This window comes from Acanthochromis polyacanthus, chromosome 7 (assembly GCF_021347895.1).
Source record: "Acanthochromis polyacanthus isolate Apoly-LR-REF ecotype Palm Island chromosome 7, KAUST_Apoly_ChrSc, whole genome shotgun sequence".
Taxonomy (NCBI): Eukaryota; Metazoa; Chordata; class Actinopteri; family Pomacentridae; genus Acanthochromis; species Acanthochromis polyacanthus.
This window is the reverse complement of record NC_067119.1, coordinates 7,142,516-7,156,310: the sequence shown is the minus strand read 5'-3', so window position 1 is coordinate 7,156,310 and position 13,795 is coordinate 7,142,516. Positions and strand designations below refer to the sequence as shown.

Sequence of the window (13,795 nt, the reverse complement as noted above, 5' to 3'; positions counted from 1 at the left end):
GAGCAGAATTTTACTCATTTTTTACAAAATCTGGTGTAAATGGTTTATTTTAGGCAAAAAAAAATGTTAAATGAGATGTGTAGAATGAAGTGATTTTGATGAAAAATCTGAATTTTAAGCTGAGATTTGATTATTTTTCCCCATGGAGCCACACATCACACATGATTAATTCAAGGACTGTCAGGAAGTTTAATTCAGAGAATTTTTCCTGTTTTTACAGTTTGTGGCTCAGAGAAATGGTAAAAATTTGGCAAATTTTTTTTAGAGGTAACCTGACTTTTAATACTATCGGTGGGTTTTGGGGTTCAGAGGTAAAAAAAACAACAAATGTGTAATTTATGGCACAGTTCAAACCGAAATGGAAAATTATTTGTCTCTCGCAACTTTCGCCTACTACTACTATTACTCCTGTTGCTCCTACTACTGCTGCTACTGCTACTCCTCTTGCTAATACTACTACAACCACGACTACAAGTACTACTTCTACTACCAGCACTACTACTGTATGTACTTTTACCAGGATACTGTAATAAATGTGCAGCTCAGGGGACAAACAGTAGAAGATCTTTGGATGTGCAGCAAACAGCTGATTAGATGATTTTCTGCTGCTGGGACTGAACAGAGGGGTCTAATGTGGGCGGAGGTCTCTTTTGGAGTTCCTTAAATACTCTGAGGGCTTAGTCATGCTGTTTGGGAAAAGTTTCACTTCATGCACAAAAAATGCCTCCTTTCTTGGTCGTGCAAACAGTCCAGCTTTAGGCAGGGCTGCTTTTAGAAGAAGACGTAAAAATATGACTCCTCACAATCGGCAACAAATAACAGCCTCCCTGTTCTGAGCTGCTCTTTAATGGAGGAAACCGAATCCTGCAGATCAGCGTCTCCCTGTTGTGTAATAATCCCTGTCACATTGACAGCGTAGCAGCTGCTGATAACTTCCAGGGCTTCGTGACCCCGTCAGTTGTCCCGTGTTGATGAGGTCATCGCCCAGCTGTCGGGGGTCTCGTTGGTGCCACGGCGCCGCCTGTCACTCCTCTGTGGATGAGACGTGGCCGGTCAGCGCTCAGTAACTCGTGCCACGAGGGGAATCCTCCAGAGCACAAGACTGTGACTGTGCTGCCTCACACTTTATTTATACCAGGAAAGAAAAAACAAAACGGGACGTACAGCAGAAAACACAGCCATGGCTTTGTCTTGAAGGTGATAATTTAATATTACTTTCTATGAAAATAAAGGAAATTAGCTTTATTAATGCGCAAAACAACCAGCAAGAATACATAGTACAGTGTGGTTAAAACTGACTTTTTATTAGTAGTGGATTTGGTTGAGGGCTGCAGCTGAGGATATTTTTCTGCAGTTTATCATTATTATTATTATTATTTTGGCAGCAAAAGATCATTTCCCAGAGACTAGGGGGGTATCTTCAGATGTCTCATTTTGTCTGGAAAACCATCTAAAACCCAAAGATTTCACTTTACCATCATGTCTGACAAAGAAAAGCAGAATATTTTCACCTTTTACAAGCTGTAAGCAGAATAAATGTTGTCAGGACCAAAGTAGTCAACAACTTTTCTAAAATCTGTAGAGTATATACTTCTAATAATCTAAAACCAATTAATTAATGATTAAATAAAGTTGAAATGTAGGATTTTAGAAGCCAGCAAGAACAAGTTACATTTTGAAAGCATGCAGCCAAATAAAATTCACCGACTTCCTTCAGGTTGTTTTCCAAAGACTCTCATTTAAAACACATTTATTGATTGTCGAGATATAAACACACTTTGAACAACTATATTAACAAATATAATGCTATACATTTCATATTTAGCTTTGATTGTCTGCCAGTTGACTTACTTGTTTGTTTACCAAAACTTTAAACTCATAATTTGGTGGAGTTTTAATTATTGAGGGTGAAATTCTTATCTTATTGACATTAAATTATCTATATCTTCTGCTATTTTGATGACTGAGTGATCATTTTAGTCATTTTTCAAGCAAAAATGCCAAAAATGGGTTCGATTTTAGCTTTTGAACTGGGATAGATTTGATGCTTTTTTTATTTATTTAGAATTATATTTTTGTAAACGGAATTAAAATTAACAAAATAAGCTGTTTTAAACATCTCTTTGTACTCTGGAAACTTGTAATTAAGTATTTCCAACTGTATTTTATGAGTCTAAAATTCTAGATGATTTCTTAAAAATAAATCTGAGCCTCATCAAGAGTTATAATCCTACATAAACCAGTTGTGATTTGTGTTGGCGACAGTCTCTGGAAAGCTGCAAACTGGATCAGAGAGTTAACCAGAGTGTAAAAGTTTGACATGTACATGGGTTCAGCTGTTTGTCTGGAGAACAGACTGCTATTGTGGAGCGCTGAAGAACTGGACTCTTATTTGGGTAGGGAAGCGCCCGGCTCAGAGCCTTGCAGGATTGGAGGAAGCAGCTGTCCAATAGTGCGCCAGAGCAGTGCTGCTGCTGCTTAGTTTACACCAATAGTGGAACTTTTTTTTTCTTCCCCCCCCTTATGGAGAGAGGATTGAGAAAGAGTGCAGGGAAACAGCAGCTCTGTAGCTGAGATCTCTTCTAAACCAGCCTGCAGAGCGAGGAGTGAAGGAGGAACGGTAGAAATGCTGCAGCTCTGAGGTGAGTGAAGCTCTGAGGTTTTAGCAGCAGGCTTAGTCTTGTAATTCCCTCCTCTGTTTTAGCTGAATGGAAAGGATTGACGGGAGAAGTTTGCCGGAGCTGGGCGGACTGGAAAGGAAGAGCGGGGCTGTTTATTTCCAGCCTGTGTTTGCTTTAGTCGGGGAGAGTTCCAGGCATACCAAGAACAAGACGCTGCATTTAGCCAACAGTGTGAATGTAGTGGCGTCTCCTAACGGCCTGGCTGGAGACGCAGATCAGATATTCTCAGCAGAACATGTGGAGTTTGGACTTTGATTTAAGCAGCTTTGATTGACCTGCAGCTCGCATTTTATTCCTCTGCTCAAGATGTGATAGTTTGTGGTGCATTTTTTGCTTGTAAGTGCTGAAGTGTTGACACTGGGATGGATTTTGGACTAGAAAATATTGACACGGAGTGTTTCTGTCTCCCTGAGCCCTGTGGGTCTTCTCTTATCCATGCTTTGTAAACAACAGACTGTTTATCTGTCAGTCTCATTCTGGTTTCCACTCACCACACCAGGCTGAATTCCACAACAATACCCAACATTTGTTTTTAATTTTGAAGCTCTCTGTGCCACTTTGTGTTTTTTATTGGCGTCAGTAGTTGGATCTCACATAGTTTTGAGCTGACTTAAGGCATTCCATGCCAAAATGATTATCACTCACACTTCTCCAGCAGAGAGGTGAGAAATCTGAGGCATGTTTGCACTTGTACTGTTGAATTATGACGACTGTCAGTGACCGAGAAACATTTAATACTTCAGGAGCATCAGAACTAACTTTCACCTCAAGAAATATGTCTCTTCTTTATGTCACATTTTTGGGAAACAAATGTCATTTAATGCATTTTCTGGTCCTTACAAAGTGATCCTAACGTTGTGTTCTTGTGGCGTCTGTTTCAGAAAGAGGACAAAGATGCCCAAGCACAGAAGACGAGAAGGACTCCGTGGCCCCCTACTATGTTGAGACTCCTTATGGTTATCAGTTAGACCTGGATTTCCTCAAATATGTTGACGATATTGAGAGGGGCAACACCATTAAGAAGCTGAGCATCCAGAGGAAGCCCAAAGTGACCAAACCCGTGGCGGTGCCTCGGGGCAGCACTGGCGGGGTCAGCGCTCAGGCTGAATGGGCCTCCACAGACTCCCTGTCCTCCTCCAACAGCGACGACAAGCAGTCCCCCGTCTTCTTCACCTCCAGGCCCCACGTCGCCGCTCCGCTGACCCCCACCCTCTCCAAGGCGTCCTCTGAAGCCCCCTACTCCAGCATCACTGAGCAGAAACAGCTGCTTCCTCCGCCCTCGCCCAGGTTCGCCCCTCGCCACAACCCCCAGGTGGAGAAGACTCTGATGGAGACCCGCCGTCGGCTCGAACAGGAGCGTCTGCTCATGCAGCCGCCCAGCGAGCCTCCGATGCCCCGCCGCCGCCTCGCCAGCTTCGGTGGGATGGGCTCCAGCAGCTCGCTGTCCTCGTACTCGGGCTCCATGGCCCCGAGCCAGATCTCCCCCAGCACCCATCAGCCTCTGCCCATCAACGGGCATCTACCTAACGGAGAGTACAACCCCTACTACCCAGCATCCATGGGCAGCTCCATCCGCCACAGCCCCATGAGCTCCGGCATGGCCACCCCGGTAACCAACGTCAGCCCGCTGCACCTGCAGCAGATCCGGGAGCAGATGGTTGTGGCCCTGAAGAGGCTCAAAGAGCTGGAGGAGCAGGTGAAGACCATTCCTATCTTACAGGTTAAGATTGCCGTTCTGCAGGAGGAGAAAAGACAAATGGCTGCTCAGTCCAAAAATCAAGGTCCTGGTGGTTTCCGCAAGCGCTCCTACAGTGTAGGCAGCGCTGACCAAATGGAGAACGCCAGCCCGATCCAAAAGGAAACAGAACTTCACATCATGGAGCCTGAAGCCCAGGAGCAGAACGCTCAGCGGCTGGAGGAGTTCAGACGTCTGGCTGCTGAGGTTCAAGCTCTGCAGAAGACGACTGATGACAATAACGTTACTGAAATCCAGCCTCACAACCTTGTTCAGAACCAAGCCCACCGGAAGTCTGTTGGTGTCGTTACTGATGAAAATATGAACAGCCTTCCTGTCAGTCAGAGGAAGACACAAAAAGAACTTTGTTTCCGGGATGCAGGAGTAGAAACGGAGCAGCTGGAGCTGCGGAGCGCTGCAGTCGGTGTGACCGAGGCCATGCTGGGCATGAGCAGTGAAGCTGAGAGAGAGATCGAGCTCCAGCAGCAGACCATCGAAGCCCTGAAAGAGAAGATCTACCGCCTGGAGGTGCAGCTCAAAGAAACTACTCATCAGATGGAGATGGGAAAGCTGAAACTGGAGCTCCAAGCAGCTGGTGGCTCAAACAAGAAAAAAGCGGACAAAGGTTTGATGGTCAGGCCAGAAATGTACAACGCCTGCGTGGAGGCCAAAGTCCAGATGCGCAGTCAGGGGGTGGGCGACCATCTGGAGTTCAGCCATGTCAGCACAGATCAAACTCTGCAGACCCACACTGTCGGCGTGTCCTGTCACCCCAGCGTGCAGAGCGTCGCCACAGGACCAGAGACCCCCATGGACCGGTGGGTGGTGCGTGAACGTGTGGAGGTAAATGACCAGTGTGTCGGGAGGCGGGTGGAGACGAGCAGCCAGCAGGTCGGAGTGGAGCTGAGTGTCTGTGAGGTGGGAGTGAACACAGAGGAGTCAGTGGACAGTCTGGCTCTCTGCAAACCCATGACGGAGCTGAGCAAAGAGTCCAGGTCAGTGGGCTGTGGAGATTGTTCAGTGGATGTGGTCGTCAGTCCTGTGAAGACGCTGATGTCACGAGGAACCGACCCAGATGTTGTCAGTAAAGTGGACTCTGGAGTCATGGCTGCTCCTGAGTCAGCAACTCAGCAGACCAGCACTGAGACGGACGTAGCAAGCAAGTCGACCAACACTCAAACAGCCGCTCTGACCGACTCGTTCACTGACATGGCGTTAACTACCTGTGATAAACACACCAACACGGCTGCTCCTGAAACCAGGACGGTCGCTGCTGGGGACGGACTCGTTAAAGACGTTCACTCCACGGCTAAGATGCGTTCAGTCGCAGTTGGGACGAGCACAGATGTGGAGTCGTTCCTCTGCAAACCGAGCTCAACCAAAACCAAAGAATGTGGGGTGGGACCAGTTAACATCCACGAGAACTTCTTGGTGGGTTTAAAAACGAGAAACATAGCGTGTGGACCCTCCCAGCTCACTGAACCTGTGACGAGCAGCAGCAAGGAGACGGTGGAGGTGAAGACCGAGGCTGCATCCTTGCAGGACGGCGTCGGGCTGGACCATTACATCGAGAGGGTCCAGAAGCTGCTGCAGGAGCAACAGATGCTGCTGGCGGAGAACTACAGCGAGTTAGCAGAGGCGTTCGGTCAGCCCCAGTCCCAGTTCGGCTCCATCAACAGTCAGCTGGTCAGCACGCTGTCGTCCATCAACTCCGTCATGAAGTACGGCAGCTCTGAGGACATCCTGAAGCTGCAGTCCGACACCGTGACCTCCAGCAAAGGTGAGACAACGGCTCCTCGTGATCCTCGCATCACGTCCACAACAACACATTCCTCTTCCTCCACAAGCGTTTCAATAACATACATGCTTCGAGTCGGTCCCTGCAATCAACGCATAGTTTCAAGGACACACAGCTAAAAACACACACAGACTCACATAGACACAATGTGTTGCTCAAGCAAAGAAAAAAAAAAGCTGGCAAACAGGCTGTCATGTATTTAGTGCCTGTGGGGCCCTGAAGACAGTGCTGAGGCTGATTTATGTTCCTTTTCTCTCCCGCGGTTTATTACTCAATAGATTAAACTGGTTTTATAGGCTGGACTCATTACAGAGGAGTAATTTAAGGCTGCAACTAATGAGGAACAATTAGCTGTTTGGAGCTCGAAAAGTACAAAAAAACAAGTCTTCAAACTGTCTGACCAGCAGCAATAAGAAATATATTCCTTTAAAAGAAGTGATTAGAAAGTATGAAGGTCAATTATCACGGTAAAAATCCTGCAGCTAGAGAGATTTAGGCTTTTTTTTTCTCCACTGTTTATCCTTAAAAAGAACTGAATGTTTTTTATTTCATCTCTAGAAGGTTTTAAGCTGAACCTTCAGCTGAAAATCCTTCAGTCTAATCTGGAGCTTGTTATCATGCTACGTGCTCTTTCTCAGGTTGTAGAGTTTTCAGAGATCAGTTTTCCTTTTTTTCTGTCCTTGTTTACTTTAAAGTTGGGTTTGAAAGAATGAACTTTAAGTCTGAACCTAATAGAATCATTCTATATTGTTTGTTTTAACAGATTCTAAGCATTTTTTTTTGCTCTTGTCACATTTTAACAAGCTGTGGGCTCATTTTTTTCAACACAGTATGAAGTTCTGCTCCTCTTTAGAAACAACACAACCATGACAGAGTTTAGAAAATGTTTTTGTGCAGATTGAGGATGTTCTAATGCCTCAAATTGTTAAAAAAAAGGACAAGTAAATTCAATTGATATTAACTGCAATTAGCATATATAGCATTTTGTTACTAAAACAGGAAACTCTGCTGAATCCACATACAATAAATATTTCTACTGCATTTTTAGCGTCTAAAAACTCTGCATTCTTGATGACATTTGCAAATAATTCAGATATGTACCCACAATGAATGCATCTTTCTACAACTTGCTGACAACTTAGTCCTCTGTGCACCATTTTGGAACCATGCTGCATTTATTTTATGGACCAAGGATGTTTTATTTTACTCTCAGTATCTCTAATTTGCCTCCTGTTCAGCCAAATAGTCTCTGTTGATCGCAGCTACGTGGCTTCTCGGTTACATCGATGAGCAAAGAATTTCTATTTTTTTACACAATATGCGTATGTGAAATTGGCACATTTTTTAAAACCAGACATGTAGAATGAAATGATTTTGATGGAATATAATGATTTAAAGCCCAGATTTAGTTCATTTTTCTGATGGAACTGGATGTCACACTTTACTTTTAAAGCTTCTAGTTCTGATAAATGATGTCATTTTTGGTGATTTTGTTAAAAAAAAACTCGGGGGTTGTAAGGTTGAGAGGGTTAAAAGCTCTCCAAAATACATTTTAATTCATTATATCAGCCTTGTCATGAGTTTAGATGGCTGCTTTCTGCTTCTTTTTAATGAAATACCATCTGATGTAAGAGGCAGCTCAGGAATAAAGGCCGCTGATTTGCCCTGTGGAGGACCCTGTGCGGGTTGTCGGGGTTGTGGTCAGAGCGTTCACACACGGTCTGCAGAGAACCCTGATAGGATCAGACAGCCCAAAGTTATCTCTGACCCTGAAAAATGCGCCGGGGGCTTTGGATATGAACCAACAATGAGCTCATTTCTTTTCGGGAGCCAGTAACGCTGCACCGATGGGCCGCTTGTTGTTTTTGCCGGGCCGCCCTGCCTTCTCCAACACCTCGCTGTTGATGCTGATTCATGGCTCCTTCTCAGTTACATAACAGGCATTCATGCCGGCAGCCAGAAGAATGCAGGCTGATTGTCTGTGCTGCGTCTGAGCCGGTTTCTGGTCAGTTTCTGGCCTTTTTTTTGGAACGCCGACTCACTAACCAGACTTGGTTCCTGTTGAAGCAACTATATCCAGTGTATTTCACAGTGTTGGACACAGTCAGGCTATAAAAAAGTGTCTGTAATAGTAACGATTGATGTTAAATGTCTGTGTACTTGTAGTTACAGCAGGAAAATGTCCATAAATGTAAACTTTTTGTTGTTGTAAGGGCAGACATAAAGGGGGAAAAAAGGTACAAACTTTAACAGATCTCAACATTTAACTTCCCCAGCTGATTATATCCAATAATTATTGATTTTTTTTATTAAAAGTTTTCAGGAAATTTTAGTTTGAATGTGCAAAATGAGGCATTATTGATCTAAAAATTCCCTAATTTGTAATAATTTCGAAAATACAGACCCCAAAATTGGATAAAGTCATCTTTAAATTTGTTGTTTCATCTGTTGACGTGTTCAAGTCAAAGTTTTTACTGAAAACTCAATAAATCAGAAAATATTGTTAACAGATGGAAGAAAATACATATTTTTACCACAGTTTGAAGGATAAAATGCTCCATAAGTCAAGTTTTTAATGATGTATGTAGAAACCTCTGAGCAAAAAGCTTCAGAATACAAGCAGGAATAAAACTGGAACGTTTGGAGCTTCTAAGTGCTGCTTTTTCTTATACAGTCATGACACATTAAGCAGCAATCAAAGGCATAGTTTAAAAAAGAATCGTTATAATTAGCTAATCTGATTCAGTATGTGTGTCTGAACAAACTGCCGTCAAATTTCTGTGCAAATATGTGAAAAATATCAGAAATAAAAAGGCAGATCCTGATAAATACAGAAATCTCACCCACTGTATCCAGTTTTAGTGTTCATGTTAAACCCCTAAATAAGAAAATGGGGGTTCTGATCATTTCTGCACATCAGTACTAGCATTCAGGCTGACTTACCTGTGCATTTGGACACCAACCTTTTTCTACCATTCCTCCTTCAGGGAGCAGCCAGCAGCTCCAGTCGGTCCGGACAGAATGGTCCCAGATGGAGAGGACTTCTTTGGGCCTGACGGCAGCAGACAAACCTGCAAACACGCAGCAGCAGATCAGTGCGGCCGAGCAGAAGAGCCGAATGGACCTGCAGATGTCGACGGCGCTCCACGGTACGACCGCAATCACAACACAACGATCATAATGTCATTAACAGCAGAGTGAAAACACTTGAAGAGCTGAATGACTACTAACTCATTGGCTGCCAGCTGTTTTCAGAGCAAAGAGCCCCCTACTGCCAGAGTTTTTAAGAATTTTGACAGATTTTTCAAGATCTACAGAACATCAAGTTTTAAGACTACATAAACATTGAAACTATCGAAAGAAAGTGTAGATTCTCTTCTTTCATCAGGAAAAAAAAAGTTTGTTTCTAGTATTTTCGGTTCTAAAGTTATTGGCAGCAGAACATAGGGTCGTTTCAGCAAAAACACCTGTTTTTGACCAAAAAACAGAGATAACGAGCTTTTTGTACAGAGAGGCACATCAATTACTTTGATGCCAATACTTTTTAGTTTAGTGACATCCCACACAACTGAACAGTTGTGTACTTATATGAAACAACAAAAACAACTCGGAAAAAGCATTTTGAGGTCAACTTTTTAACCTTTTGTTAGCTAAATCATTTATTTACAAACAAACAACTCAAGTCAACATTTTGGTTCAGAACAATACATCTTACAAAATATAAGCCATCTATTTTTAGGTGTGTGTGTGTCTCTGTGTGTTTATGTGTGCTCTCTCTAAACTCATCTGACTCGGCTTCGTCAGATGAGCTCAAGAGAGCGGTGGTGGCGAAAACGAAAACTAGCGCAGCTTTGATCGACAGCGGCTGTTGTCAACGGCACTTTTTGCTGTGGCCCACCATGGTCACTGTCTTTGTCATTCTTTTGGCCCACCACAACACTCTCACGTTCCAAAACTCCAGGATTTTCACCGACAAGCTCCGACAGACTATCCTGCCGCCCCCCCAGTCAAAAAACATGATTGACGTCTATAGACGTCATTGGCAGCGAACGTTCGGATTTTAATTGACGTCTATAGACGTCAATGGCTGCGAATGAGTTAAAGGTCTGGCTGAAGGAGCTGTAGGTCAGCTGCATTTTGGGTCTAAAATAATACGATACATGTCGTTTTACATCCAAATTTGTGGGTCTTCTTCAACCCTTCAGTCCTTTGCTTCCTGTCTTTTTTCTAATTTATTTCAGAGCTGCTTTATTTGAAGTATCACCCAGCAAAAAGTAAAGATTGTAATAGATTCACTGCAGTCATGATGTACTGCGACGGTGACACACGTTTCTGTTGTTTGTGCTTCAACTCTGAGGTTAAAGAGGTGAATATTACTTTAATGTGAGGGGTTTTCACTCCACATGAGCCTAGCTCTTTATGAAATGTAGCTTTAGTTACACAGTTCACTACTCTTAGAGGGCAAAAACTGAAATTAAACTCAAGTAAAGTCATCATATTCCTGGTTATAGTGACTTAACTTGAGGTAAAGTCATATCTCTATGTATGTTTTTTGTTTAATCTTTGTTTTTTGTCTGTTCTGTTGTATTTTTCCTGTAAAATGACCTTGCGTGTCAAGAAAGGCGCTCACAAATAAATTGTATTATTATTATTATTCTGTATTTTAGTCACTGTGAAAACGTCGTCCACAGACGTCCCTGGAGATGCTCTGCCAGACTTTCACTGCAGCCATCCTCAGCTTTTCCTCACATTAGAGGCCTTTAGGGATCATTCAGATGCAGAATGTATTTTATTTTCAGGATTTGTGGCTTTCAATTCACCCTGTACGATTGTTAAACTCTACCCTCCTCGTCTCATAAGGCACGTTTCCAAGGAGTTGTCGAACAAAATCTGAAGCAAACGAAAATGTGACTACTGCAATAAACAAAACAAGAAAATTAGTTTACTGACTGCTAGTAAATCTAGAAGAACCATAAACAAAGAAAATGTTGCCCATCTAAATGAGAAATGTAGAGAGAAATCTTCAGGAATTGTTTTAAAATGGGCAATTTGTAGTTATTCTTTGATATCAGCGAGTATTGATCATGTTTCATTCTGTCTAAAGGTGAAGACAGTGAAAGAAAATGAGTCAGACGATCAGTTAAACGTTCACTCCGTCAGAACTTATTGACAAAAGGCGTAATACTGTCCAAAAAAACGCTTCCATTAACTCATGTAATGCTTCAAAATGTGCAGAAACACAGCTAATGTTGGATTCATATCCAGTGTGCAGACAGCAGAGCCAAAACGGTGAGAACACGCCTTCACTGTAGCATGTAAATCTGATGTTTCTGCGTCGAGGCAGTGATGGTTATCTGACCACATGTTCAGGCTGTGGTTTGGTGGATAAAAGAAGCTTCTCAATAGAAAACGGATACATTTCTACAGAGATATTCGTCTTTCAGGAGCCAGTTTGGCTTCCAAAAGGTATAAAACCTCACCTGGAGTTCCATTTCTAAACCAGGCAACGGGCAAAACAACATCATCAGGCTGGTGAGCCGCTCACGCTCCCACCTGTCAAAACAGAGGAAACGGTGTGGATGACTGTGTTGCTGCTACTTCAGCGTCAACACGTGCAGCAGCTGCATGTCGCTGCATGAGCACACACTGGGTCGTCCCCCGCAGCAGTAAAGAGGCCCCTCCATCGGGGCAAGTCCTGGCAGATGTGCTCGGTGTTTCTGGCTCTCTGCTGGTATTTTGGTTTTCCAGGCCTGTACTTAAAATGACTGAGATACTTCAGGCTTTGGGGCGACTTCCAGCTCCTCGCTGACGGACGAGACGGACACTTAATGCTACTTTCCTCTTAGCCAGAGCTCTTGATCATGTCGGAGGTCTAAAGTGGCGCTTTGAGGCGTTATCAGCCGCTTGTAATGAACCGATGGGGCTCGTTTGTGTGATAATGATGCAGGAGAGAAGTAAAAGCAGGGACTGTATAAAGAGAATTTTAATGAAATGAAAGAAATCTTACAACTTATCCATCTTTCTTCTTTTCATTTTGCATTTCAACCATTTGAACCCCCCAAAAGGCATGTTATTTTTCTTAAAATTGCCAAAATCGCACCCTTTATCAGTGAAAGTAACTGTAAAAAAACAGAAGCTATCATAGGATTTTCCACTTTGACATGCCGTTCTGTCAGAAATGTAACCAAACCGAAGATTAAAATCATGTTTAATCAAAGTCACTTTATTCTACATGTCTCCTTTAAAAAAATGGCAAAAATAAACCGCAAGCTCCAATAAGATTCCATAAAAAAAAAAAACCTGCACTTCTCAGATCAACTGTGAAGCCTTTAGTGGCTCAGCTGCGACCAACAGTCACATAATAATAATAATAATAATAATAATAATAATATATTTGTATAGCATTTTCAAAATACTCCCACTTTGCATGTTCCATGATAAAATCAGCAAACATTAAAACAGAGCAACATCATAAAACAAGTCACAAAACGCATCATAAACATAAATTTGTGTCATGTACTAAAAGCAGTTCTGAACAACAAAAATGGGTGTTTTTCAGCTGAACTGCAGGCTGTGTTTACATGGAGTAGATGACTAAAACTGATTAAAATACGACTGATAAAACACCTTTAGTGTTTCCAGTATTTGTAGCAACTAAGGGCACTTGGAAAAATGTTGATTCCAGGTGTTTTTTAGTGTTTTGTTACTTTTTTTGTTCTCTCTGCTTCTGGTCGTCGTCGTTCTGTTTCTATAGAGGGGAGGAGTTTATACTGCAGTGAAAAATTCGACCCTACTTGTTAAAAATGTGCGAAAAACAACCAGAAACTGCACCTTAACTGTCTGAAAAGCAGCTGCTGTCATCATTAAGAACTTACAGAAGCAACTGACTTTTATTAAGGCGGTTTTATTTTGTCGGTGCATAAACTGCAGATAAATGTCACTTTTACTTTAATACTGGAGCTTTATGACAAACTGCTATTTAGTCTTTATCTCTCAGTGATGTTGTCGTGTTTGTTTTTGTCTCTTTCAGGGCAGCCGTGCAGCCAGAGTACCCTGAAGTCCATCATGAAGAAGGACGGCCGGCCCGACTCCAACGGCACCAAGAAGAACCTGCAGTTCGTCGGAGTGAACGGAGGGTGAGTCGGAAGATATGAACGTATTCACAGACGCTCCTGTTTGAACTTCACAGCCATGAATACTTCAGTAGATTATATTTTTACCTGTGTGATTCTGCCCTGTGTTTTGATCTCAGACAAGGTTAAAGGTGATGCTGTTGTTTTACGTTGACACAGCTCCTGTTGCTGCTGTTGCCTCGTTCCGGATGAGAGCTTGTTTCATGCAAATGTCACGAAACCTGAGATGTTGCAGGCTTCTTTTTTTTTTTTTAATCCTCCTGTTGTCCTCATTTAGAGGCACCAAAAAAAATTTCTCCTTGTTTAAAAAAAAAAATCCAAAAATTCAGAAAAAAATCCCCCAAATTTCTCAAAATTTGCAAAACCTTCAAGAAAAAATTTCCAATAATTCCCTAAAAAATTTATTTTAAAAAATTCCCCAAATTTGGCAAGAAAATTCTTGTAAATA

The 13,795-nt window shown here is 42.7% G+C and overlaps 1 protein-coding gene across 2 annotated transcripts in view; it reads left to right on the top strand.

The window, feature by feature from the left end:
- The window catches only part of kank1a (KN motif and ankyrin repeat domains 1a), an 81,422-nt gene that overhangs the window by 59,113 nt on the left and 8,514 nt on the right, over positions 1 to 13,795 (top strand). For both annotated transcript variants that reach the window (XM_051951068.1, XM_022195045.2), the window contains exons 3-5: positions 3,563 to 6,196; positions 9,202 to 9,363; positions 13,245 to 13,350. In XM_051951068.1, coding sequence (XP_051807028.1) covers positions 3,563 to 6,196; positions 9,202 to 9,363; positions 13,245 to 13,350 — 2,902 coding nt within the window. The remainder of the gene's footprint in view (positions 1 to 3,562; positions 6,197 to 9,201; positions 9,364 to 13,244; positions 13,351 to 13,795) is intronic.